Below are 25,530 nucleotides of genomic sequence, written 5' to 3'. Positions count from 1 at the left end.
TGCAAGAACATGGTGTTTCAAAGTTATTGAATGCTCACAAGCCTGACTGGTTTCAGTCAGCGTTCTCATTGCTCAGCATGTCTTAAAGTTGTCTCAGAGGGCTAGAATTTTATCTTTAGATATCTACTATGGATTATTAATACATATAGAGTTTGAGTTTTCTATGTGGAATTGAAAGTGTGAAGCAGCTTAGAGTCTAGTAATTTACAGTACCAAGGTGAGGTTAAACCAGACCTAAAATAATTTTTTTTTTTTTCCCCCTCCCCAAGGACAAAACTATAGGAATGTTATTATGTGGATGGACCATCGTGCAGTCAGTCAAGTTGAGCGCATCAATGCAACGCAGCACAGAGTTCTGAGCTACGTAGGGGGAGTGATGTCTGTGGAAATGCAGCCACCTAAATTGCTGTGGATAAAAGAAGTGAGTATATCCAAGACCGTGGTGCGTTTTTCCTAATGCTTAATGCCCTTCGTTAATTTCTGAGAAGGAAATTTCTAAAACAAAAGTCTTCAGCCTTAGTGTGAAACCCAAAGGCCTGCAAAGTAAGGCCAACCTTAAGTTGTGGTGAAAATGTTTGGAGGTTCTTTTTTCCTCTCAGTTATTTAGAAATATTTTTGATTTTACTGAAGTTTAGCATTTCCTGATTGAAACATTTCATATGCCTTTCTTGTCTAATTTCAAGGTTAGATATGTGTACAAATTTAGTTGCAGGTAACGAATGCGTCCTTGAAGCATCGTAGGATTTAGTAGCGGAGATGTATTTCCTGCTCCAACTACTGTAGCTGGGCATGCTCACAAGGGTGTAGGTGCCACTTCTGGGATGGATTCATAGCACTTTGAATCCAGCCCAACCTCAGTATCGGGAGTCATGGCCGGTGGTGCTGCCTTTGAGGCGCTGCACCCAACACCCTGGTGACATGTGATGTCTTTGGCTGCTGGTAGAGAAACTGTTCAGCTACAGCTTCAATTTAGTTCTGTCCCATCTGTAGGAAACAGACCATCTGCAGAGGGAGGGTGCTCTGTTCATAACGTGGAACTCTACCGCTGTCTCTTGTGTTTACATTTTGTGTGTTACAGAATGACATATGGCCATTTAATAATAGCTGTCAGATAAAAGGAGAAATGCTCGACACTTGAATTTTTTATAACCTCCTCCAGTCTGGCTTTTACATTCGGTCGCAGTGATACTTGCTGTCATTTTAATAAAGCCCAAATGTAAATTACTTGCTGCCAGTTTCAAGCAGCCAGTCTCCTGTCCTTACAAACATGAAACATCATATAGTAACAAGGTGCAGATTGGGGAAAGTCAAAGGAATTAACTGGTTGAAGCAGGTACTGACAGATTAATGATAATAGAAGATAATTAATGTTGTTTGTAGATACTATACTGAAATACGAATATCCGTCTACTAGTTCTTTCCTTCCTGAGCTAGGAGTATCATATATCAGTCATTTTATAAATAATAAAAAGCTGTAAAAACCTTAAATGAATCCATTGTGTTTAGAACATTTTTATATTGCGAGGTCTGGAATATCAGTACCTGACTGATCAGGAAAGGCCAGATTATGGGGTCTCCTGGTGTGGTCCCCCAGAGGTGTAAGTCTGCGCTATGGCCCCAAAGCCCTCTGACATAATTGCTCTAGTATAAAGGGGAGAGCAAGTATTACAGGGCTTGTTCCCTCCATGAGCAAATGGGTAGAAAATAGAATACACCTACCCTGCGTGCTGGCCAGTAGCAGACAGCCTGGCAGAAGGGCATTACAAAACAGGGCTTGTTCATATGTCCCCTTTCAGCTCCTGACATACCAGCTAAAGAGATTATTATCCTTATGAGAGGGGTTTTTTTACCTCAGTATCTACTTGCTGAGCTGCTCACATGACAGTTTCTGCATCCTGAGTGCACTGGTAAAGACTTAAACTGCTTAAGCTTAGCCTGCTTAACTCGGGCATCTTAAGCAACATCTGCAGTAGCACCTCAACCAGCTCATGAGAAGGGACAGTAATGTTTATTATCAAGTCGGTTGTAATCAGCTGAGATGTGGGCATGTAGTGTTAAACATTTTAGCTTTGGAGAGGTATGTGATCGAGTCTTTGCTTACTGCTTTCATACTTCTTGCAAAGAGGCTGGTGAAGGGAATTGTATGAAGAGTGACAGTTTATTTTCAGCACCAATCACAATCATGCACCTGTGTATTATGTGACTTAAGGCTAGTAGCAAAAGTTCATGTTAGCCTCTGACAGCTAAAATTCAGCCTCATGTAATGCAAGTGTTTTCACTTTTTGTTAAGGAGTCAAATTTTACTTTAAATCTCGTGCTCTCCAAATGAGAGCTAAAACACCAGTATCACATATGTTGTTATTCAGTGGAGTGTCGTTCAAGTGGTCTACGAATAACAAATTGCTTAAGTCTCTTCAGTTTCTTTGTTATTAATATTTTATAGATGAAGCAACTATGACACAGGTATTAAAGGCATGGTCATGAAAACTACTTAGAAAATGGTACTTAATGCTTCCTTAATGTTTTTTTGAGTTGTATCCTCTTTATTTTCTGTTTTTAGTGTATTTCCCTCCTGGTAATACTGCACAGTTCCCAGAGGCGTGGCAGAGTGAGATTTTGATTGAGCTCATACACCACAAAAAAAAAATATTCTATTCTGATTGCAGGATTATTTCTTAAACTAGTGATAATGCACAAGCTGGCAAAAAGCAAGTTTCGTTTTCACATCCCTTGGGAGAATCACAGGATTAGCAAGCAGAAAGAAAGATTTTATTTTATCCTTTTTAACTGAGAATATCTGAAAGCTTTGTAGAGTTGAAACTGGAATTCCCATTGTGCTTCTATTTAATTGTGACAGCTGGTATTCTGAAAATGACTGCACTGTACCTGGTTTGTGCACGCCACACGTTGAGTCAGTTGGCTAGATGGGAGCTTCACGGGCATAAAATTGGACTCTCTTTAAAAATGTGGCCCTTGGTGTGGCCAAGGAGAGGGCCAAAATGGAATTGCTATGAGCACTGAATGTTAAGGCTGAGATGTGTTGGCAGAACTGCCTGGGGAAGTTTTACACAGTGTCTGCCCACACTGTGTGCCTGGCTGTGAGCGTGGCCTTCAGTTTCTCCAGCTTTCCTGGCTGCTAAATATCACCAAATATGCTACCAGCAAGACTTCTTTCAGTTGCTGTAGATCCGAGCAGTTTATTCATCAGACTTAAATCCTCACCTCTGCTTATGTTTTCTGTATCATGCATGAAGTAACCTTTCCTACCAAGCCTCCTGCTTGCTCCAGTGAGCCGTGCAGTCTCAGGAGCTGCTTTAAAATAAGATCCCTCTCAAAGCATCCCAAAAGTCTGTTGCTATACTATAAAAACGCTCTCCCAGAATTTTATGCCAGCCTCTGCAAATATGTACAGTTGGTTCAGGTTTTTTCTGAAAATGCTCCCAGTATTTCTAGAACTATTTCCAGCCATCTGACTGCAAGTGGTGCAGCCTGCTGCTTGATGCAAGAACCGTATTGGGTCAGGCCTGAAATCAGTTTGATTAATTATTTGTCTGATTAGTAGTGAGCTTTTTGCTCTATGAATTTAGCTAATCTTTTCTGAACCCACATGCGCTTTTTATACGTACTGTGTCTTGTGGTAATGAATTCTACCATTTAACTGTACTTTGTGTGTACAGGTATCTTTTCTCTGAAACAAGATCCTAAAATTTCATTTGCCTCTTAGTTCTAGAAACATATGAGACAGTGAACTATATCATTCCCCAGTCAACATTGCCATGCCATGGACCAGAGGGGTGTTTTTTTCCCTTTCCTTCCCTATTCCTTTCCTAATATTCCTCCCTAATGTTGTCATATATCTGACAGTACCACAGGAACTTAAGGCAGGCAGTGGATTTGTCACATTCTTTTACGACTGGCTATAATCAAAACTGGCTAAACCAAGGTGTATGCAGGAACTACTTTGGGCCTTTGTCCCTTTGGTAGGCATCACGTTTCTGGAAAGTTTTTGATCAGAAAGCTTGGCATGGCTACAACATGTACAACACATGGGTAAACAAAACAAACCATCTGTAAACAAAACACAAAACACAGCCATATGCTTTGTACAGTCATGCCCTGGGTCAGCGAGTACACCCTAATATATGAAGACTCACTGTTGACTTTTGCATTGAATTCCCTGGAACTTTTTTTGAACTCCTCAGGGGTTTTGTGTTTCTGCTATTAAATGTTTTTGCTATTTTTCCCCTGTACATCTTTGCCTGGGATTGGTGCTGTGCACGTTCCGTATCTGCTTGCATTGATCTAGGTTTTGCAGAGAGGGTGCAGTGGGGAAAATAACTGCTTTATGTCTGAAGTGGTGAGAAAATAACCTGGTGCTAATAATTAAGAACAATTTATACATCCATTTGAAGTAACCAGTCGAGTTAACTTTCATGTCATTGGGAAAATGATACTTTTCTTTTAATCAAACCTCATGTATTTGTAACAAAAACCAGGATGTAATTGTAACTTAAAATTAGTCCTAATGAAATACATTCCCTTCAGTGGATCCTCAGGACTTTGGAACTCTTAACATTGTTTTCTTGAGCTTCAGAGTTTATTTAGGCTGGCATAAATATAAATGTTTCTGTTGAGTTTATTGCCTAATGGCTAAGTATTCAAGATTTTCCTTGACTTTTCCATGTTTCATATTCTGTGGATTCAGTCATATGAAACTGCAGTCTTGTTAATACAAGATAAGTTGCACAAATGTGACTGTAAGCTAAATTAGTTTGAGTCATTTAGGAGACTGGTGATTTAGAAGACTAACTAGCAGTTTTGGAAGTAAGTTAAGGTATTGATACTAAATGACCCTTTGGACTGTTGTTATACCTCTGGATTAATTCTGTGTAGATTGTCATCCCTTTCTACAGTGCTAACCTGGCTACGGAAGGCCACATTAGGGGATCCTGTCTTCTCACTTTTTGCTCTGGGCTCTTCTAACTGCAGTCTCTGAAAACTTGACCTCTGTGAGGAAGGGTCTAACATCAGTCAGTTCAGCAGTATTACCAAGCTTCAAGGGACTAGGCTGTCTGTCAAAGAAAGGAATTGAATTTCTGTTACTTGAAGAATTTTCATCTAAACAATTGAAAGTATTACTAAAGAATATGACTTTGCAAATTTACTCTGAATCAGTAGGAGGTAATGAAGAGGGAGGAGAAGGAGGAGAGGGCTCAGGTGACCTAACTGTACTCTTCCATTTCCATCATCCTGTTACTAGAATTGAAGTTGAAGATGACCTCACTCGGTGTGAGGAGTTAGCTGAGATCATTGCACAAGAAGTAGATACTGGTCCTTATCTTTTGTGGCTTTCTTCTTACACTTGACTTGTATTTGTTTGCAGAGGGATTTTGCAGGTTTTTGTCGAAGTCAAAGATTACTCTCATCTGCTTCTTTTTGACTTCATTTTCTGTAGAACGCTTTCTCTTTAACAGTTCACCTCCTTATGTTCCCACTGTATACAGAATAGATGTTTAATTATTCTGTCTTTATCTATCTTTAGATATTTAACTATCTAAATATCTATCAAGGTATATTCTATTCTTCCAACTTTTCATCTCTATTCCATTTTGCTTTTGAATTAAGAAACTAAACTAGGAAGGCCGTAGCAGGCCTTTTGAGATCTTTTGTGTGAATTATATTGGCTTACATTCAGTTTAGTTTGATCGCTGCTGAATCATTTTACCCTCTGGCGCCTAGTGGTTTGTATGAAATTAATTGGGTGGTCTTGACGTTTGTGATTGCAGATAGGTGTTCCTGTGACAAAGCCATCACTGCAAGTGGAGTTTGCATGTCGGGGACAGCTGTTTGTAGTAAATGATCAGCCAAATGCAGCTACTGTATAGCCTATGGGGCAGTCTTGTTAAAGTGTGCACATCTGTGGTCCGCTTACAAGGAGCATTATGTTTCTCTGCCTGTGTGGACCATGTGTGGTGATAAAGAGAGTCCAGTGTTAAATCTGTATTGTAAAACAAAATGAGTGTATAATTTTTTTAAAAAGCTAATTTCCGTGGGTACAGTCACATTTGACTTTTGAATGTTGTCAGCTGAATTAAGAACATCAGCTGCAGATGAAGTTGAAATAAAGAATCATTATCCTTTCACAAATATTTAGAAGCTAACTAAAAGATAATTCTGACAAAGTCTTTCTGAAGTCAATAAGTTGGAATGTAAACTTCACTGAAAAGGAAAGTAGTCCCTGATTACTGGATCTTTCAAAATAACCAATTAAATTCACTTCTTTTGCTGTTGCTTCCTTAGATTTCTTCATTGTTTAGAATTATCTTGCAAAACCTTACTGCAATACTTTTTTACTTCTGTAGTTGCAGGTACATTTTTTGTGGCTTTGCAAAGCAGATTGTGCTGTTTTGTTGACTTTGGCTAAAGAAATTGGATATTCACTGCTTGGATGAGCGTGTAGATAGTTCTGGCAGGTAGATACGTGCATATGAACTGAACACGTAGGTACGTACTCCTTCACTTGGAAATTATTTTGCTGCAAATGTGTGTCAGTACAACATGACTGTACGGATGTCTATGCCATGGCAAACCAACGTGACAGCAGTGAGAGCATAGCTTAAACAGAGCAACATAAAAACTGCAGTGAAGGCTTTTCCAACTCTTGAATTAGCCTGTTAGTTTTTGTTTTTTTCCCAGAGGTAGCAGAAGAAAAAAAATCTTCTTTTCTAATTTCTGGCTGGAAGTTTTATTGTGTCTTGTGCCAAAATGAAAGGATTCTTGTTATGTTTTCCTCATACTAATGACATTACAAATCAGCTATTTCTAAAAAATATTAGTCCCATTAAATCAGAGATGCTCTAGCTTATTCTAAATGGGCGGGGGTGCTGGACTGGGAGTAGGTATTTGCTTGGTAACTGTCTCCAAATGAAAGTCAGTCTTTCTATACTGTGCCTTCATAGCTCTGCTCTTAATATGGTGTATAAGAGCAAAGAAAAGCCTCCCTTTACCAAAAAAATCACTTCACAGATTGATTGGTTAACATATCATTCCTCTGCAATTGATAACTGAAATCAATAGGTTTTGAGTAATTTATTTTTTTCTTCCGGCACAGTGGTCAGTGATGTTTGTATGCTACGGTTCACATCTTCAGTTACAGCTCCCATTTTATGCAGTATTGTCCTTCTGTAAACCTGTGACTTGTAACTAGCAATGGGATAATTTGCAGAAACAATTAAAACATCTCTTTCCCTGACTGTGGAGGGAAGAATAATAGTGGATGTACTGGCATTAGCTTGGCAGCAGCATCTTTGTTGATGGATGTCTTCTCCGTTGCTTGCTGCCTTTGCAGCTGGCTTTTTGTTTTGTTGAATGTGACTGAATATTTTTCCATTAAAATAAATAATAAATCCCGTGTTAAGTGAGAATGAGTCCAAGCTACTGGCTTTGGAACTGAACTCTTGATTAGAATAATTTATAAATGCCTCAACAGCTCTGTGTTATCAAAATCCATACAGGGTGCAGATATGTGTCCTTAAGTTGTACTTTGGACTGTTGAGTTTGGCTTTTACTTGCAGTTGCTAATCAAGCAGAAGTACCATTTTGAAAAAGGATTAACAGCTGGGATGTTTGAAGCACCTGCATCTCTAAGTATGTCCTATTCAGTCTGTCTCCCAGCTGTATCTCTCCGCTACATTGCAGTGTGGTGTGGCTTACAACATGCACAGAGATTGTCCTTCTCGTCTTGTTACAGCTTCTGCCAACTCAGCCTTTAACGTGCCTGGTCTGTCCCTCTGTAGCCCTTTCTGACCTGGACTCTGTTGCTTGCCTGACTTGTGGTGCTATGCTCAGGGTGCCGCAGGGATTTGATTACATGCACGTGTCCAAGGCAGTGTCTTGGTTGATAGTGTGTTGCAGCAAGACAGTTTTCTCCACCTTCAGCAGTAGCCTTACTCTAAGAGGTTACTTCCCAAGCCCCTCCTTTCCAACGCCTCCTGCCCCAGTTCCAGCCTCAAGATGAATCTAATAATTCTGTTTAGTTAATTTTTTACCAATTAGAATGCAACTTACAGTTGCAGAATTGATCAGTTTGCAGCTTTGGCTCTGTCAAGGGTAGAATTTCTGCTCAGAGCCTATCACGGGTATCTCAGAATAGCTCTGTCACATGGCTTGGCGTCCGATCTCAAGTGTGGGAGATGCAAGTTCCAAGTCCTTGCTTTGTCTGAGTTGGAGTAGGGCATGGGACACCAATTTCTTATATCCCTATGAGTGTGTACATTAATTCTTCAGTTGTTCTCTTCCTTCCTTTCACACAGTATATATTTGTTTTCTCTAATTTGTAAAAAGGAGAGACTGATACACTACATAGCCTACTATTACAGCCTGCCTGGGAGATTGACATAAAAATTTGGGGTTGAATTGGGAAAAACAGATGGTTCTTCAGTGAATGTGTCTCTCTCCTGATTTTCAGATAACTTAGATTTTTGACCTGATGTGGAACTTGAATGCTCACATTACTTTTCTGTTTTACACTAAATGGTAAAACATTTTTCTGCTTCCATCTGTCCCTCCTGGTTTTAATCTAGATTTCTAACCACCAGTTTTGGGATGATTTTTGAATTTGTGGGTTTTGGCTGATAAGTAGCCATGAAATTCAGGCTGATCCCCTTTGCTAAATCAGATGTCTTGCTTCTAGTCCATCTTTAGTTAATCCCGTGGCCAACAGACATCTGATACAAAGGCTGTCTGTAATGGCATTTAAGATAATTTGATTCATATTTAACCTGTATTAACAATAAAAAAAGTCAGGATGTCTGACACATTTTATTTCTGGTGGCAAAAAATGCATTTTCACAAACATTAGATGTCTGAAGATCACTTCATCTTAAGAGAAAATTATATACTCAGTAAGAGTAGAAATCAGAGGTTTTCTGTACAGAAACTACCTCAGCAAACCAGTAAAATCTGAATGTGAAAGCTCTTTCAGCTTTCCCAAGGAGAATGTGTCTCTAGGTGTCTCCGAAAAATTGTATCAGCTGCTGGAGCTCACATGAAATTCTGCCTGTGTGTGTTGTTTTCAGTCCAGTGAAGCAGTAAACAAATACATTTAACACAGTACAAAATTGTGGAGTATGGCTTCATGATAATCTTTTCACTTGTCAAGGGATAAATGGGCAATGGAGGCCTTTCATGTGCTCTGTATCAGTTCCCTGATCCTTCAGTCTCCTAGACCCTTCTTGTCTAGAAAGATTAAAAACCATTGTACTTCATAATTCTTAAACTCTTTGTGCCCAAGTATTTGGGATTCTCTGTAAGGATCTCAAAGAACTGTTTGGAGGTATAGCTGTTAAAAAACCCTAGAACAATCAGAGAGAGATGAAGAAAGGGGACTCCATAAGTACCCCTGGAAAATAGAAAGATTGAATTAGTTTCTTTACAAGTGAGTTTGGAGGGTGAGTCGCAGGATGTGAATACAGCATTGGGAACATTCCCGGATCTTTTCCACAATCCTTTTAATGTGGTTACAGATTCCTGACTGTGAGTGAAAATAAATTAGAATTAACTTTACTGAGTGTCGAAAACATGGAGACTTTTAAATTTGTTTGGAAAAAGCATCAGGGCATGCTATGATTTTTTTTTTGTCTGTACTAATTCGTGATGACAAAGCATCAAGATGGCAAAGAATGAATCATTTGGATGTTCATGAAACAACATATTTTAGTGTCACTAACATGTGGCTTTTGGGAATTCTTGAAGTAACAGAATAAGGATCCAAGGAGTATCTTTGAAACAGATTTGGTTGAAGAGGACAGTTAATCCAATTTCTATTCTGATTAACACTAATAGCCAAACTACTCCTGTTGGTTCTTGAAGGTTGTCAGGTATGTTAACAATCTTGAACATCTTGAAGGTCTTTTCCAACCTAAATGATTCTGTGATTCTCTAATGGATTTTATTATCAGAATAATTAGGCTGAATGACCTTAGTACTAAACTATGGAGCACCTCTGCATTCACATATATAGTGAAATTTGTTGTGAGTAGCAGCCACATATGTCTAGGAAGTAAGCTAAACTTGAGTGATTAGGAACAGGCATCCAAAGGTTGTGCATTTTATGTTAAAAGGTTGTATGAACTCAGCTGAAATCCAGTATGTTTTAGAAGCTCTTGAAGAACAAAATTCAAAGAAGACAGATTCTTTGCAAGATCCAAACCTAAACAAAATTTCACTTTTTTTTTTTTTTTAACTTATCCAGTTGCATTTTAGTTTCTGAAATTCATAAATTCCATTTCAGTAACTTTCTAGACTTGTAAGATTTTGGTTGATATCACATAGTATCTGAATGAAGTTATAGAGCCAAAGAGCAGTTTTTAAAATGTAAATTTTAATTTTAATTCAGCTTGTATATTCTTGATACTGCATGTAATTAATTTTTACTCCAGAAAACTGATGGCAGCTTTTAAAATGCAGATAAATTGTCATGTTAGTTATTGACAATATAGTACGTAATTTGGAAAAAAAAAAAAAAAGAGCTCTGAAAAGAAAAGCATGATGATAAAACTTCTAGAACCTTTGCCAAAATACTTTGGCCTTCTGCTCAACGGTGTACCACAGGTTCTTACAAGGTTTTTTGGGACGGGAGGGGGGAGGATGACTTGGAGTTGCTGTTGGCAAACCTTAGGCTACTGAGACTCTCTTAGCGTTTAATACTTCTCTAAAAAATTATCTGCCTCTGGAATCTTGTACAAGAGTCTTAGCCTGAACTTAAGGAGAGTAGATGAAAAACATGGGACCTGAATGCTAAAAGAAGACAAATAAATCATCCCTCAGATTTCTTGTGTAGAGATGAAGATGCATGTAATTTCCCATCTCATGCGCTCCTGAAGTATCTCTCCAGCTCTGCCTTAGCCTGCTAGATGCAAATGTTGGCCTAACTTGTGTCTGGCTGAAGCTGTGCCATCTAGCAGGGCTTCATGCCCAAAAGGCCCCAGCTAGGGTTTGCATTTCTAGCAAAACAGCTGTTCTTAAGTGAGAAAACTTCCCACTGTTTCGATTATTTAAAAAGATGGTGGAGGTTTTTAAAGACATTTTATCTTCCAGTGGAAGTCTGATTTGTGAACCTTGTGGTTGGCAGCACTGGCTTTTGCTTGGTTTTGATATTCTTCAGTTATTTTAATGCACTGAGGCCAGAGGTGGCCATTGGATGGTATTGTTGTATTGCAGGACAGTGATGCTCACACTTTCTGTCACGTTGGAACGTCACTCATGGGAAACTTTCTTCCCATTCATCATCATCTGATACCTGTGGCAAGTGTGGAGATTGTTTTCGTGGAAAAGCAATTTTAAGAATCTGCATTGCTGTCATAAGCTGATATCTGACTGAGCTCTGGAGATAGAAACAAAGAATAGAGCCTGGCCCAGGTGATGTGACTGGCCTCTTCCAATAGACTTCTTGCATTCTGGACCATTAACTCTCTGCAGAATATAATGTTGGAAACTCTCTGCGAATGATCTGTCTTGTAGAAGTTTTTTAGGAGGTAGGAAGTGTCACGTGGCCATTGGGAGCTTGCAGATATACTTTTAATTGAAGGGTTTTCCTGTAACTGTCTTCAGCTGTTCCCTCAGCTGATGAAATCACACCGAATCTCTTTTCAAATGGAAACTTAGGCACTCATACTGCTTTGTGTCTTGTTATGCATTTCAAGGAAGTTTTGCAGAGGGGCAGAGTTTGCAAAGATAAGCTTCTGTTAATTGTTCATGTCAATTCATGTGCATGCTGTGATGGCAACTTGTAGGGTTGTAGTGTGGTTTTAAAGCTGATTGTTACTGGTTATTCCAGGCAGTTGAGAGCTCTGGAATGACCCAGCTGGTGGAAAAAAAGCTTCACTGGAAGCTTACAAGTTCTTTATACTTTCAATCATATTTCAGTCATTTTGAAATAGATTTGAAAGCATTTTTCTTGTGCTCACAGAGATACTTGTTTTCTTCTTGTACTTATAATTCAAAAATATTGAATTTTAAGTGGTTGATTTTAGAAGGTAGAGCATTCGTCAAGCAAGTATTTTTTGAGAAAGTTGTCTGTTGACTTGGAGACTGCTCTGCCTTGAGCAGCTGACAGGGAACAACTGAGAGAGCCCACGTTATTGATCTGAAACATGTGCCTCCATAAACTCTTCATGGGAAAGTTTTCTTATGATCAGCCTGTGGTGGGGGAAAGGCTCAGTTCTTCAGGCAGTAAATCACTGTAAAGTGAGTAGAGCAGACTGGATGATCAGAATATTTGGTTTGTAGAAATTGTCATTTTTACATAAATTTTAGGCTTTTTAGTTGCATTAAAATAAGCACATGATCATGCCTGGCCTCTAATATCTGCATTTCTAAAATTTTTTTTGTTAGAACTTGCAAGAATCATGCTGGGAGAAGGCAGGCTACTTCTTTGATCTTCCGGATTTCTTATCTTGGAAAGCCACAGGTGTCACTGCAAGGTATGTTAATTCTAACGATATGATTTGGTCATCTACGTCTATTTTCTTCTGAATGTTTCTGCTTTAATTCATTTCGACTGGACATGCTGTTGTGTACATCTGTCTGTAATTCAGCCTGCTCCAAAACATCTTGAACCTATCTCCTGCTTCCATTGTGCATTCCTGAACACATTTGTTCCCGTGAGCAGTGTAATTCACAGATACAGTGTGTTGCTACAAGTGTCAGTTAATTGGTATTGTACTCCATTTTGGAACGTAAACATGATTGCTCTAGTTACTGTGAAATATGCTTCTAATAATTCTTTGAAATCTGTTTTTGCTGACAAATTTATGGAATTTTTTGAGAATTGGAAGAAAACACTTCTTTGCCACGTGGGAGGTATCTTGTAAAATCTTGTTTAAAAAGTTCACTTCACTGTAAAACACGGCAGCTGTATTGCTCCCCAAAAGCATCCTAGAATACTTGCTGAGCCGTTTAACAAACTCCTTTGAAAGAACCCCTTTAAAATCTTGATTAAAGTGACTAGTACCAAGTGAAGCGCTTTTGCAGATAAACAAGTCCTTGTGAAAAGTGAGCTACAGTATTATTTATTTAAAATAAAGTCTTATGGACCAATCACATTCCCAGCTCAGTGCAGTTTACAGTTATTTCCATTGCAGTTTGTGGAGCTCAATCTGTGCAAAAATTAGTCTAAAATGAAAACTGTTCACGGATAGTTTTAGTCTCTTCAGGATGGAAGATACCTTCACATCAGACACAGTTGTTTTTATTTGAGTGTTCTCTTTCTCCTTACTTAGTCTTTGTGTTTGAGAGCTATTGTGGAATATCTTCCATTATAGAGCAGGAAAGTGATGTGTTTGACTTGAAAACAAAAAAGGAAAAACCTACAGAAGATTATACTAAAAAGTAGAGCTGACTGAATTTTTACTGGCAAGTTAATTTTCTTAGAAATGAAATTTTGATTTTTCCAAAACTGTTTGATTGTGTTGGTGAATGTTGTAAGGGAGAAAGGAATGTGGGAAAAAGACTTTCTGGACAGTCTTCCCCCACCCTTTGATTGAGAGTCTTCTATTACGGATTAAATAGTTCCTTGTACATCCTCCTTTGCTGTCTTAATGTGTTCCCCAAAATTAATCTCATTGTTTTGGCTCTAATGGAATGTTTTATAGGGTAACAAAGGAGGAAGAAAAAAACAGGAAAATAAGGACAAGAAATGTTTCGTTGGGATCAAACCTAATTTTTTTTCCCTTCCTCTGCTGTCCCTTGTGCACACCTGTTGCTTGGGAATTTCCTTGTAGTTTGGTGAAGTAAAGTAGTTGGTCCTGCATATGCTCGTAATACTAGGGAAGTGTGAATGTATCAAGTATAAGATTCTTACCACCTTTTCTCCCTTTGAGCACAAAGGAGCCTATTCACAGGGCAAGACACAGTGTTAGTCATTGTGAATCATACGTAACTTGGCCCTGATAAAAGAAAGATATTTTTTTTTTAAATTTGTTTTGGTGGTGGGGATTTTACCAAAATAAATGCAATTCCAAGGGCAGTTTTGTAGGAAAGACTTCTGCACTCATTGAAACTATTACTTTTGCTTCTTTAATTTTTTAGGGGATATTTAAAACATTTTGTATGCATTTAACATTTAAAAACTATGTATAGTCTTTTTGGCTTCAGTGAGATTGTGCAGTGCACAAAGTGAAGTAGTGTGTGAGATCAGGATTTGAAGCATTTGGAAAGCAGTTCTTGATGTGTGTTTCTGAGTATGAACTGGTTAGTCTTTCACCTTTAATTCTGCTGGCTTGAACTGCCTTGTTGCCAGTTTTTTCCCAGTAGATGTACGATAAACAGTAAATGCTTCTCACCTGAAAGATTTGTTAAGAAGAGACTCAAACATATTCTGAGATTTTTTACCTACTGTCTTTAAAATTACTATATATCCAACCTAACAGTGTTCACCAATCGATTGCAAAGGGTAAGTTCCAAATCGTTGATTCCCATTGTCCTTGGAAGATTGTTGCCTGTAATATTCCATATTAAAAATAGTTTTTTAAAAATTATTTCTCCTTTGGTTTGACGAAAAACCATTGAATTGATCTGATGACTGACTATTCTGCATTAAAAAATGTTACTGACAGCTCTTCAGTTAAAAAAAGTCTAAAACCTTGGAACTTCCCTGCTTCTGCTCCCCAAGGTTGCAGCATTGAGTATTGGTTTTGCCACTTGAATACTCAGTTGTCTTATTTCAGAAATGCTGTTGTGGAGAAGAAGAGTGAGCTGTTTTTTCACAGACACGTTAGCAGTGCTTTTCAGAGGGTCAGCACTTTTACTCATGGTGAGCGTGACTCACTGCTCTCTTCCACCCACCATCTATAACTTCTGATAACTTTTCCTTTATATGGTATGTTGGATAAAGCTATCTTAATAAAATCTAAATGGCTATCTGGTTTAGTTACAGGCTACTGTGTTATGGATGGAGAATTCTTATCGGAGATGCACATCTGCAATTTTATTGTATTTCTGAAGTCTTGTAAAGGGTTACGTTGCAGATAAGAATATGACTGAGCTATTAAATTGGGTAGAATTCACACACAAATTTCTCAAAGGTTGTGTGTTTTTAGATCCAGTGTTCTGTTTCAGGGCCACTTTCAGTCATAAGCAACTCACTGGAAAATTAGCTAGACCCTGCTGGATTTACATAGTTTAAGACGAGCTGTAACCAAAGAGAGATTAAACCTGTGGAGGAGGGTTTGGAAACATAAGGAAGAATGTCAGGCTGACATTATTGAGGTAGAGAATGTCCAACATCATGCTATAAGACACCTCCGAAAATTACCAAACAAACTTGGAACAAACTGAATATTTGTGCAGAATAACGTTTTTATATTATTACACTCTAGACATTTTAATAGCCGGGGAAAGTAATGTGTTACCTATAGAGACTTTATCTCATATAAATGTTGACCCAAATAATTTTCCTGTGGAAATGTTCGTCCAGTCTTTAACTGCTAGCCATCACAACAAGGAAAATGGTGTAACAGAGGTACTTTCGGGGCATCTTTTCTAAATGACCTCCTTCCAACAGATCTTAGATAATAGGAAGAATTTTATACTCTTATGGTAATTACAGACAGTAAAGTGGAAGTCAAATGTTTGTCATTCATAAAAAACATTTCTGGGAGCCACATAACTAATGCTAGGCTGTATCCGTGTGAGAGACTAGTATCTTTTTAATATACAGTATGTTTTCAACAGGAAGATACTTTGTCACCTTTTTTTTCTTTCATTGATGAGAAAGAGGCTACTTCCTTGGCTTCTGCACACTTAAATAGCTGACTCTTTATGTTAAACAGGGATTAAGTCCTTAAAGTTTATTTGTAACCTGTTCCCGTTGCTTATCATTAGGGTTAGAGATGGCTCTGTTGCACTGATTTAAATCCAGAGGACTCCTCAGATGTTAGCAGGGTTTCTGCGGAGTACGCAGGTATAAAGGGAAGTAGAGTCTGATCCATTGCAGAGTTCCAGTGATGGAAGTTTGTAATAAAACATTGAAGCTCAGAAGGTCCAAGAATCTGGGTTCAAGTCTGCTCTGTTACGTCCCCTGTGTGATTTGGAGAAGTGAATTAAATCTACATCTTCAGAGGTGTTTAGGCAGCTGAATACCACTGAGGATTTGATTCTTGTTCATCTCTGTGTTTGTTCTTCATCTGTTAAACTCATGCATACATACACACACTTATGAACTTGCTTACTTTTACCAGTGTGAGGTATTTCATCGCTGTGGTTAGTGGAGTCCTCACCAAATATTTTATCCAGATAGGCTGGAAACTTTGAAAAGAGAGAAAGTCTGGAAGAGGAGCTTATGTTTAGAGGCGCTGTTGAAAAAACAAACGGGTGTGAGTTAAATGATTATCTGAAGGATGCCTGTGTCTTTTTAAAGGATTGGGCAATCCTGGCTAGTGAGATGTGGTAACCAGAGCAGCACAGACACCAGAGTTTTGGGGCCAGCTGCCCTTCCCTTCCTTCCTAGCCTTGCCATGACTAATGTATACCCTTTGGCTGGGATTCTGGCATTTGGCTTCTTGTTTATATTTTGTGCCTAATTCAGAAGATGCCTGATCTAAAAATTAGGCCCCTGTCTGGAAAGAAAGGGGCTAGGGAGTATTTCAGAAAGCTTTCTTGATTAGCACTGCAGCCCATGTGGCCGTGACAGTATCCTGAATTGCACTCGGGTTTTGTGTCCTGTTTATGAAATGAAACCCAAGACTTCAGACTTACAGACTTGTTTGGAGAAATCTCTGGAGAAGGGAGAATTATCTTGAAGGGCTGGTTGGGAGGGATGGTGTTTTTGTGGATTGGACAAACAAAGTACCATGAATTTCTTGTCATGGAGCCAAAAGCAAGTGTCCCTGTGATGGTATCTTTGCCAAATGAGAGAATTCCACTTCCATCAGGCTTTTAATAAATTCAGAACGTGTTCTTTGGAGACTGGTGAGACACGGACTGATCCAGTGTAAGAAAATAGAAAACGTATAGCTGTAAAAGTTATCGGGACTGTGAAGGGCAGGTGCAATGCAGGCCGTTACTGTTAAATTTTATTTTTCTAATTTAAAAACGACATGTCCTTGAGTCTACAGAGTAATCTGAAAGAGTTCTGTGTGCTAAATAAGAAAATTGTTAGCAGGTCTCGTTAATGTTAGCCAGGAAGCACACAGGCAAACAGGAAGCTTTAGCTATTGTTATTGTACAAATGCCCTTTACAAAATATTAGCAAAAGAAGCTTAATGTGTTTTCCACAAGAACAGGAGCCCTTCATAGTGTCTAACTGTATCTGCACAGTGAAGAAAAACTCATTGTCCCTTTCCAACAGCTTTGACATACATTGAGACATTGCATTTCAGAGACTTGCATTCAGATCTTCAAATATTTACTACTTCGATTTTTTTTTTTTTTTTTTTTTCTAAAGATGTTGGGATTGTTAATTAGCTGTGACAGTATCTAGCCCTTAGTTTTCTATTGTGTTCATTTGCTGCTAAAATAAAAAGTCAGCTAGGTCAGTATAGAAAAGGATTGGGGGCAGGCGCAGTAGTAGATGTATTACTGGCAACCTGCCACAGAGACAGTGAACTCTGAGCCAACCATGAAGTCATTTTGAACTCAGGGAGTCTCACTAATCCAGGGCGATATGTCTTAATTTGACAAAGCAAAGGCTGCTTGATAAGCAACCCCCGCTAGAAATGCTGCTTAAGGGGGGTGTTTGTAAGTTTAGATTGTGGATGAGAAATGTGGTGATATGAAAGGAATCATCTTGTTTTCAGGTTCTTACTCCCCCAAGCCCAAAGGCAGGCTTGGCTCTGGTCTCCCCTGCAGTTCGGGCTGTGCAGTGGCTTGATGTGAAATTTGAGAAACATATGTAGTTTTCTATTTCAGGAAAGTGATCTCAGGGATTGAATGTGTGTTTTGTTGGCTGTTAAGCTCTGATCTTGCCTAGTGTGGTAGTTTGAGAGTGTGTGTATATATGAGAGTGTGTGTGTGTGCGTCCGTGTGATAGTTAAGACATTCTCCAGCACTTAAAAAAAAAAAAAAAAAGTTCATATATTCATTGCTATCCAAGGTCTTATTTCTTCAGTCTCAAAATGCAACATCCTACATCATAAGAAGCCTCTTAAATAAATATACTATGCACATCAGAAAATGTTTCTGTCTTTTATTTTTCCATAATGGTCATTAACATTTACTTGAGCTGATGAGTGGTACACACAGAAAGTTTTCCATCGAAGCAAAGGAGCTGTGTTTAAACAACCCTTTCATTGTTGATCCTGTGCAGAAGCAATATATATATGAACACTGTAATTATTAGCTTCTTTGAGAGTCAGATAATAATCTCCCCTTAATAAAGTTTGTAGAGATGACTAGGAGTCTTTGAGATCCAGCTTGCTGACGTGCTAACTAATGGTGGGACTGGATAACGGTACTTCAGTGGAGCTGGGGCTGGGGGGAGGAGTAGTGAAGCAGGGCAGAAACCACAGAGGACCTTGTTGTCTTTCAGTTCTCTTCATCTCCTTTTTTTTTTTTTAAGTCATCTCGGTTCTCTTCAGATATAGGCTGGGTGTTCAGAGGGTGTGTGTTTCTTTTGCATTAGCTTCTGTGAACGCCATCAGGGATTGGACCCTCATGGTACAAAGCATGTTATAAACAATCTGTCATCTTCTTTGAACTCTTCCTTATGTGAAACGCCACGGAAAGACCCATGCAAAGCCCTTGTCCCTTGTGAGATTGGGTTTCTGTTCAGCAAGAGCTATGTAACAATTGTTTTCTTGCATAATTTTGAACCAGATAAGAAAATAGCCATGTTTATGAACTCCTGGGTCATTTACAGCCCCAGCAGTGTTTCAGTGTGCACATATATAATGCATGTATTCACAGTAAATTCTTAAAAACCACCCCCTGAAAACAATAACATTCCAGGAGTGTTCTCATCCAGTGAAGGAAAAGAAAGCTATGTAGCATGAAGTCTGTGCTTTGTATGTGTACATATAGTGCTTGAAAGTATTAAAGCTCACTTAAATTTATTATTCCATAAGGAGCTCTTTCTTCGTTTTGCCCTTTTTTTTAAAAAAAAAAAAGCTCTACTCTTCTGTGATATCTTGCATACGAAAGAGGCTTAATAATTCATCTTTAAAATGATGCTCTTAAGAAAGTGGCATTATTATTTTATAGGTGGGAAAGGAGCCATATAATTTGAAGGGTAATGTTCTTCAAAATGTTTACCTGGGCATCCAGCTTTCTCTCTAACTTGAAGTGAGAATTAAGTGTCCTATTCCATAGGCATTTTCACAGATCACACTATAAATTATTTATTCTGGACTGATTCTTCCAAACAAATGCTTTTCATCACTAGAGTGTTCCTCCTATCCCTTTCTCCGTAATACATGGCTGTAGCAACAGTCTTGGCCTGGAAGGCAGTTTACTTACATGTTTGCTTTATTTTTGTTGGCTGGCTATCTAAATCTGTTTAATGTTAAAAACTTTCACTGGAAATTCTCATCGTGCCTTAGGATGACACTGATGGTGTCAGGGTTGATTTACATTATCTCTTTAAAGTAGCATTAGCTTACATAGGACTTTTTCTCTTATTTGTTTTAGCATTCATATTATCCAGAGGGGAGCCTTTTAACTGTAAAATGTAAATAACCTGACAACGAAGACTTCAAAAGAAAATGATTCTTTGTCTGTGGCAGTGATACCAATTTTACCATCTCCATAACCTTTAAAATAGTGTATTTTATGCTTGACCTGTCATCTGCCCATAAAAATAATCTTAGATCAATGATACAGTGCTTTCAAGAATGTGTCTAAGGAAAGAGACACTTCTACATGTATGTTCTGGCATTTCGTCATTGTGGTAGACCATCTGCTGCTTTAACTATAAGTAAGATCTGGTTATTGATTTGGTGTAAGTGCTTGGCTCTTCCTTCTACTTACACTGAGATAGTGAGCAATTTTACTGTATCTTGCAAATTGATGTTGCCAGATAGTGAGCCTGATATTTATATAAATATATAATGTGTTATATGAAATCACCAAGGATTTGGTTTTTTTCTTTCCCCTGTTCTTTATTCCAGTGCCATTCCATTAAGCTGCTCATTAGATGAAAGGTTGTAATTCAGTCGTCAGTGGATGAAATTTATATGTACTTAGGGAATCAAAGACATTCCAAGAAAGATTGTTTATTTTCTTACTACCTTCTTTAATTAACTTTCGATGGTAGGATTCTGAGTGACTTGAGAGAAGCAGATGAAGCAATAATGATTGCAGTGTGATACAGCAAAGATGACTGAAGTTATGCTCATTGGTTGTCAGACCCTGCGTGCATAGGAAACTTGATTCTCCTGTGGATAGGATAGTTGACATTTCAGATTCCACCACAGCTCTTAATTTTATTTTAAAGTGAAGGGGGGAAGTTTTCTATTTTATCTTGTAGTATCAGCTGGCTTCAGATAATATTTGGATTTTATATATATTTATATATATATATATAAAAATAATTGGCTCAGATTGCTCACATGCAGCTTTAAATTGCCTCTGGAGCTGCTAATCCAAGTTAAAAGTTGGTTTGTCCACTTTATTTTCGTTCAAGTGCTCTATCTCAGATTTGTCAGCCTGAGTTATGAGCTTGCTGGTGTTCTGCATTATAGATGTATCCTTGCACTCTCCTGAGTGGGACTTTGGAAACGACAGGCATTCCTCAGAGAGCCTGTCCCTGGGTTACCCGATGGTTTGCAGTCAGCTCAGAGCCCCAGAGCTGTGGCTCTCCTGCCGTCACACCCAGGCTCTGCATGCCAGTGGCTGTGAAGAGTGGAAGGGAAGCCCTGGAAGGTGGCCTAACAGTTGCTTCTAGTACCCACACACAAGGAATGTTTGTCAAAGTAGGAAAGAAAGTAGGAAAGCCTTTCATACTGCAGAAGTTGATGGGGCAAAACTTATCTGAGAATGTGCAAAAAGAGATATGCCTGTTATTCAAAACCTTCCTTGCCCCCAAAACCCACTTGCATTTATGCATATGTAGTACACATTGTTAGGATGAAGGAAATAACTCAGCTTTCATTGTCTGTAGTTTCAAATTTACAGCTTTGAAAGACATTTTCCTCTCCTTCCAACCTCATCTTCCAAGGTGAGCTCATTCTTCTGAGGGTTGAGGCTGGATCTGCACAATAAGGTGGTTTTATATTTAATTAAAAGTGATGAGAGGGGGAGAACATGCCACAGATACAGAGAAAACTGTTTTCCTGTGGTTTCCATTGTCCGAGATTCCCTCCATGAAACTCTACTTGGGAGTTTCTGATGGTGATCTGTCATTGTACATAAAATACTCTTTTATGTATTACGTTTTATAATTTTATAAATTTATAATTTTTTATATTGTACATAAAATACTCTTTTGATAAAAAAGCAGTATTATTATATAATTTTACTTTAAAGAAAAAAATTGAGTGTCACTTCCTGTCTTAATGGAAAAAGTAGGTGTGATGTCCTTAATTCCTTGAACCAGCATCTGTATGTGAGGGTACTGCTGCATAATGCTTTCATCTCCCTATAAAGAGGGGAAAATGGGGAATGTGTAAGAGCACAATACCCCGTTGACACCTTTTCTTTGTGTTTGTCCCATCCCCTGCAGTTTTTGGCCTCTCTGCTTCTGTCCCCCAAGCTCGGTGGGCATGCATCTGCAGTCTGGGTTTGGAAAGAGCAGGTGATATAGTCTCTTAATGGTATATTTCATACCTCTCATTGGGTGATGCTCAAAGACAAATCCGCGTATCTCAAAGACAAATCAGAGTTTTTCAGTGTTCACCATTCTTCATGCTGATGGCCCAGTACCACCAGGTATGAATATAATGGGAGAGCTCTCTGGAGAGATTCCAGTTTGTTTTGGACTTCCTGGGTTTGTATACTTTGTCCTGTAGCAACTCTTCATTTTGTGTATAAGGACAGTTCATAAACAGATGTTGAATCTCAACATGGTGCCTGAAATTTCCTGCTATTTCTGACCTGTCTGTAACAACACAGACAATCCTTCCTTACATCACTTAGCTCCACTGGTAAACTATTTAAGTAAATTTCTTCTGAAATCTTTCGCATTTTGTCTATTTAAGTGTGGATCAAAGGAAAGTTTTATCTACTAAAAATGTTCAGAGTCCAGAGATTTCTAATTGCCTAGCCTGTCAAGAGACATATTTATTAATTAATTAAATAGATGCTCATTTACTTTGGCACAAAGAGAATAATAGGGAGAGAAAGGAGAAGGGAGAGTAAAAAGAATGATGTCCAAAATAACAGCACAAACTACCTTGTAATTATGATACCTGCTGTGCTGATGGAAATCACTTCAGGGTGACCTCTAAGGCTTTGTCCTCGATCTTGTTTACTTTTTGGTTTATCTGAAAGGGCCTCTCTTTGTGTGTGTGTATGCACACATGTGTGCATAAAATAGGGAATACAGTTTTACCTTATTAAATTTGAAACTCTGCTTGGAGGAATATTGCTCAAGAAAACCACATCAGGCCAAGCTTTTGAAAATGCAAACTGGTTTAGAGAAAGCATTTTAATATATTGAAGCCTGAAGCCATCTACCTCTGCTCCTGAGAGCTCTACCTGAAAACTTCCAGGGCTGAATAATTTAAGGTTTGGGGTTTTTTAATCTTTCTGCAAGAAATACTAGTCTGATGTTTTATTTTCTTAAAGTCTGAACTCCACATAATTTTTTTTTCAGAACTGTTTATCCTCACTCCAGACATGAACCTTGGAAAGGTGGCAGAAAAAACAAACAGCTGCTGTGTTTTTGGGCAGTCTGCATTCCTTTAAACTCTCTGAGATCAGACTTGTGCTGAGATTTTCAAATTATTTGTCCTAGGGCTTAACCACTTTCACTCCTGCTTAAAAGTCAGTGAGTTTGCCATACTGGTGCTTGTGAGAGCTGTCATGCAGAGCCTTAATGATTCAAGAACTATGAATATATGATGTGTTCTTAGGGCTTTTTATTATTGTTTCATTCCAACTTCACCTACCTCCCTAATCATCTTTCCATTTTTGGACTCCAACCTTTTTTTAAACTTAAGCATTTTGCTTAAGGTATTTTAGGGCATTTTGTTTTCATTTTGGTTTTGGGATAAATTTGATGCATATAAAAATGTTATTAATGGACCATGGTGGAGGTAATAAAACAGACTGTCACATTCCCAAGACACAGGTTTGGAAATTATCTTCTCCAAGTGTGGGTTTCTTTCCTTCACAGGTGGGAGAGAGGAAGGTGAGCCATTGGTCCTGTGGCAGTGTTTTGTGCCCTCTCGGTGAGGTCTCCAAAAGATGTTCTGTGGAGCTTGACGTAAGAGGTGGAAGAATCAGGACAATGTGGGCTTGTGTGGTGAACTACTTAAAAGCATGTTTATGGTCAGGGCCTTCATGTGGGTTTGCCTGTCAGCAAGAGGTGAAGGTGCTGCTTCCACTCGTGCCTTATAAGTAGCCTAAATCCCAGGCATGTCTTGTAGTTCCCTCGCTTTCCAATTCATGGAACTCCCTCGAGTAAAGGGCTTGGTTGTACCAGATCACTCTTTTTGTGATACGGGCTAAATACATTAGGCAGGATGCTGAGACCAAACATGTGTTTACTAGCAACTAGAGTTAATGGAAAAACAAAGCAGTCAATCCAATTCTGAAGCGCTTTCCAGTTAACCATGTTCATTCTTTTCTTTGGGCCTTCTTCCAGCAAAGCACTTAGGCACGTGCTTAAAGTTAAAGCACGTGCTTAAGTGCTTTGCTGGTCTGGGTCCTTTATTTGCTATCCAAGCGTGTTGGTATGAACAGGCTGTTGGTTGTATGAATGTTTGGGGAACTGTTCTTACACTGTTTGTTTCTCTCTGAACCTGTTGTCCAATTACAGCCCAGAAAAGGTACTTTGTGATTTCAGTAGGACACATATAGTGATTTGCAACAGTCTGTAGGTTATTGATTGAGATTAATTGGCACCAGAAGAAATTGTTTATTTAGAAAAATCAAGGTCAGTTCACCCAGAGAAGTTTTCATCTAACGTCTTGTTCCAGCTGAGAGATCTGACTGGCAGCACTTGTCATACAACAGGAGCGTCTTCACACAGTACTGCAGATTTAGCCCGTGGTATGACATGTTACTCCTTTTTCCAGAAAATTCTCTTTAAGTAACTGCCGCTCTTGAGGTGCCACTTGTGTTACTTTTTGACCTGGATGTAGGTTTCTTTCTTTCTTTCTGTTTTTCATTACTGCAGTCCAGAGTTGCATATCTCTGATTACTGCAGGACAGCAGGTCTTGTGCTGTCCCTCTTCCTCATTCTCACACCCTTCATGGCAAGTCAGGACAGGAGAACTCACCTAAATTCAGACCTGAGGATTTCTGTCTGCATCTTGCAGCAGTGAAAGCTGGCCTTTCACCTCTGGAGCCATCTTAGAACATCAGTGAGTTAATTTTCTTTGTGCTTTTTTTTTTTTTTTTATTGTCAAGGTGCAAACCACTTTATACTAAGGAAAATGGCTTAATTTTGCAGGATGTATAGCCTGATATTGCTGGATGAGGCTGTACAGCCTAATTATTGACTTAATTGCTGCATTAGTAAGGACAATCTAAAGAGTAAGTCAAGCACAATCCTGCAGTTGCTTATGCAAACAAGTGACATATAAATGCTCCAGTTGACGTCAAAGACACTATTGGTTCAGGTCAGGTTATTCACACCTAAGTCTTTGTAGAACCAAGCTCATAGATAAATAGTAGTTTGCAAAATTGCATTTAAAAATTTGTTCTTAATTTGTCTTACATAAAAATGTATAGAGTTTCTCTGAAGCGTGACCTTTTTAATTCCACACTAAATTTGGTAAAATGCAGAAATGTAGAAATTATTTCCTTTTTTAAATTTTCATTAAAAAGAAACTATTAAAGAGGGAATAAAGCATTCTTTATTTTTCAGACAGCTAACATAGGGATGTTGAATTGACTTTTAGTCCATTCTTCTTTGTGCTTGCAGCAATTGTCTTTTCTGCAAGTACTGCAGTATAATTCAAGTATCAAGAAAGGGAAAGACAGATATTTTAGTCTTGTTAGAACTGCATGAAAGGGTTCATTAGAGCTTAGAATAGTGGTAAACTCCACCCTTCTGGTTCAACCGTCACCTTTCACAGTGTTTAGTGTAAGGCAAGCTGGGGCATTGCCTGCCTTACCTGGGAGGGTTAGCTGTCTCTGAGAGAGCTGCAGATCTTCATTCCCAGATGAAGTTGTTTTTAAGATTTAAATGAATGTAAAAACCATTGATGTCCACCGTTCTTGTATAACAGGCTATTAGAAGAGTAACGTCTTCCTTGTAGCCACTTTTCCTAGAAGCCATGGGTTGATTTGTTTGATTATAACAAATCAAAGTGGAGGTTCATTTTGTCCAGTCCCTTCTTTTACAGTGGCAGCAGTAATTGTTTCAGAGGTAAAAAAGAGGGAAGAATCCTAGAATTGACATGTTAACATCCTTCTGGAGATAGTTAT

The 25,530-nt window shown here is 38.6% G+C and overlaps 1 protein-coding gene across 3 annotated transcripts in view; it reads left to right on the top strand.

The window, feature by feature from the left end:
• The window catches only part of FGGY (FGGY carbohydrate kinase domain containing), a 144,841-nt gene that overhangs the window by 16,102 nt on the left and 103,209 nt on the right, over positions 1–25,530 (top strand). For all 3 annotated transcript variants that reach the window (XM_074906106.1, XM_074906107.1, XM_074906105.1), the window contains exons 5-6: positions 270–421; positions 12,394–12,482. In XM_074906106.1, the coding sequence (XP_074762207.1) occupies positions 270–421; positions 12,394–12,482 (241 nt within the window). The remainder of the gene's footprint in view (positions 1–269; positions 422–12,393; positions 12,483–25,530) is intronic.

This window comes from Athene noctua, chromosome 5, assembly GCF_965140245.1.
Source record: "Athene noctua chromosome 5, bAthNoc1.hap1.1, whole genome shotgun sequence".
NCBI classification, from domain to species: Eukaryota; Metazoa; Chordata; class Aves; order Strigiformes; family Strigidae; genus Athene; species Athene noctua.
Note: the sequence above shows the minus strand (reverse complement) of the source record. Positions and strands in the feature narration are given on the sequence as shown.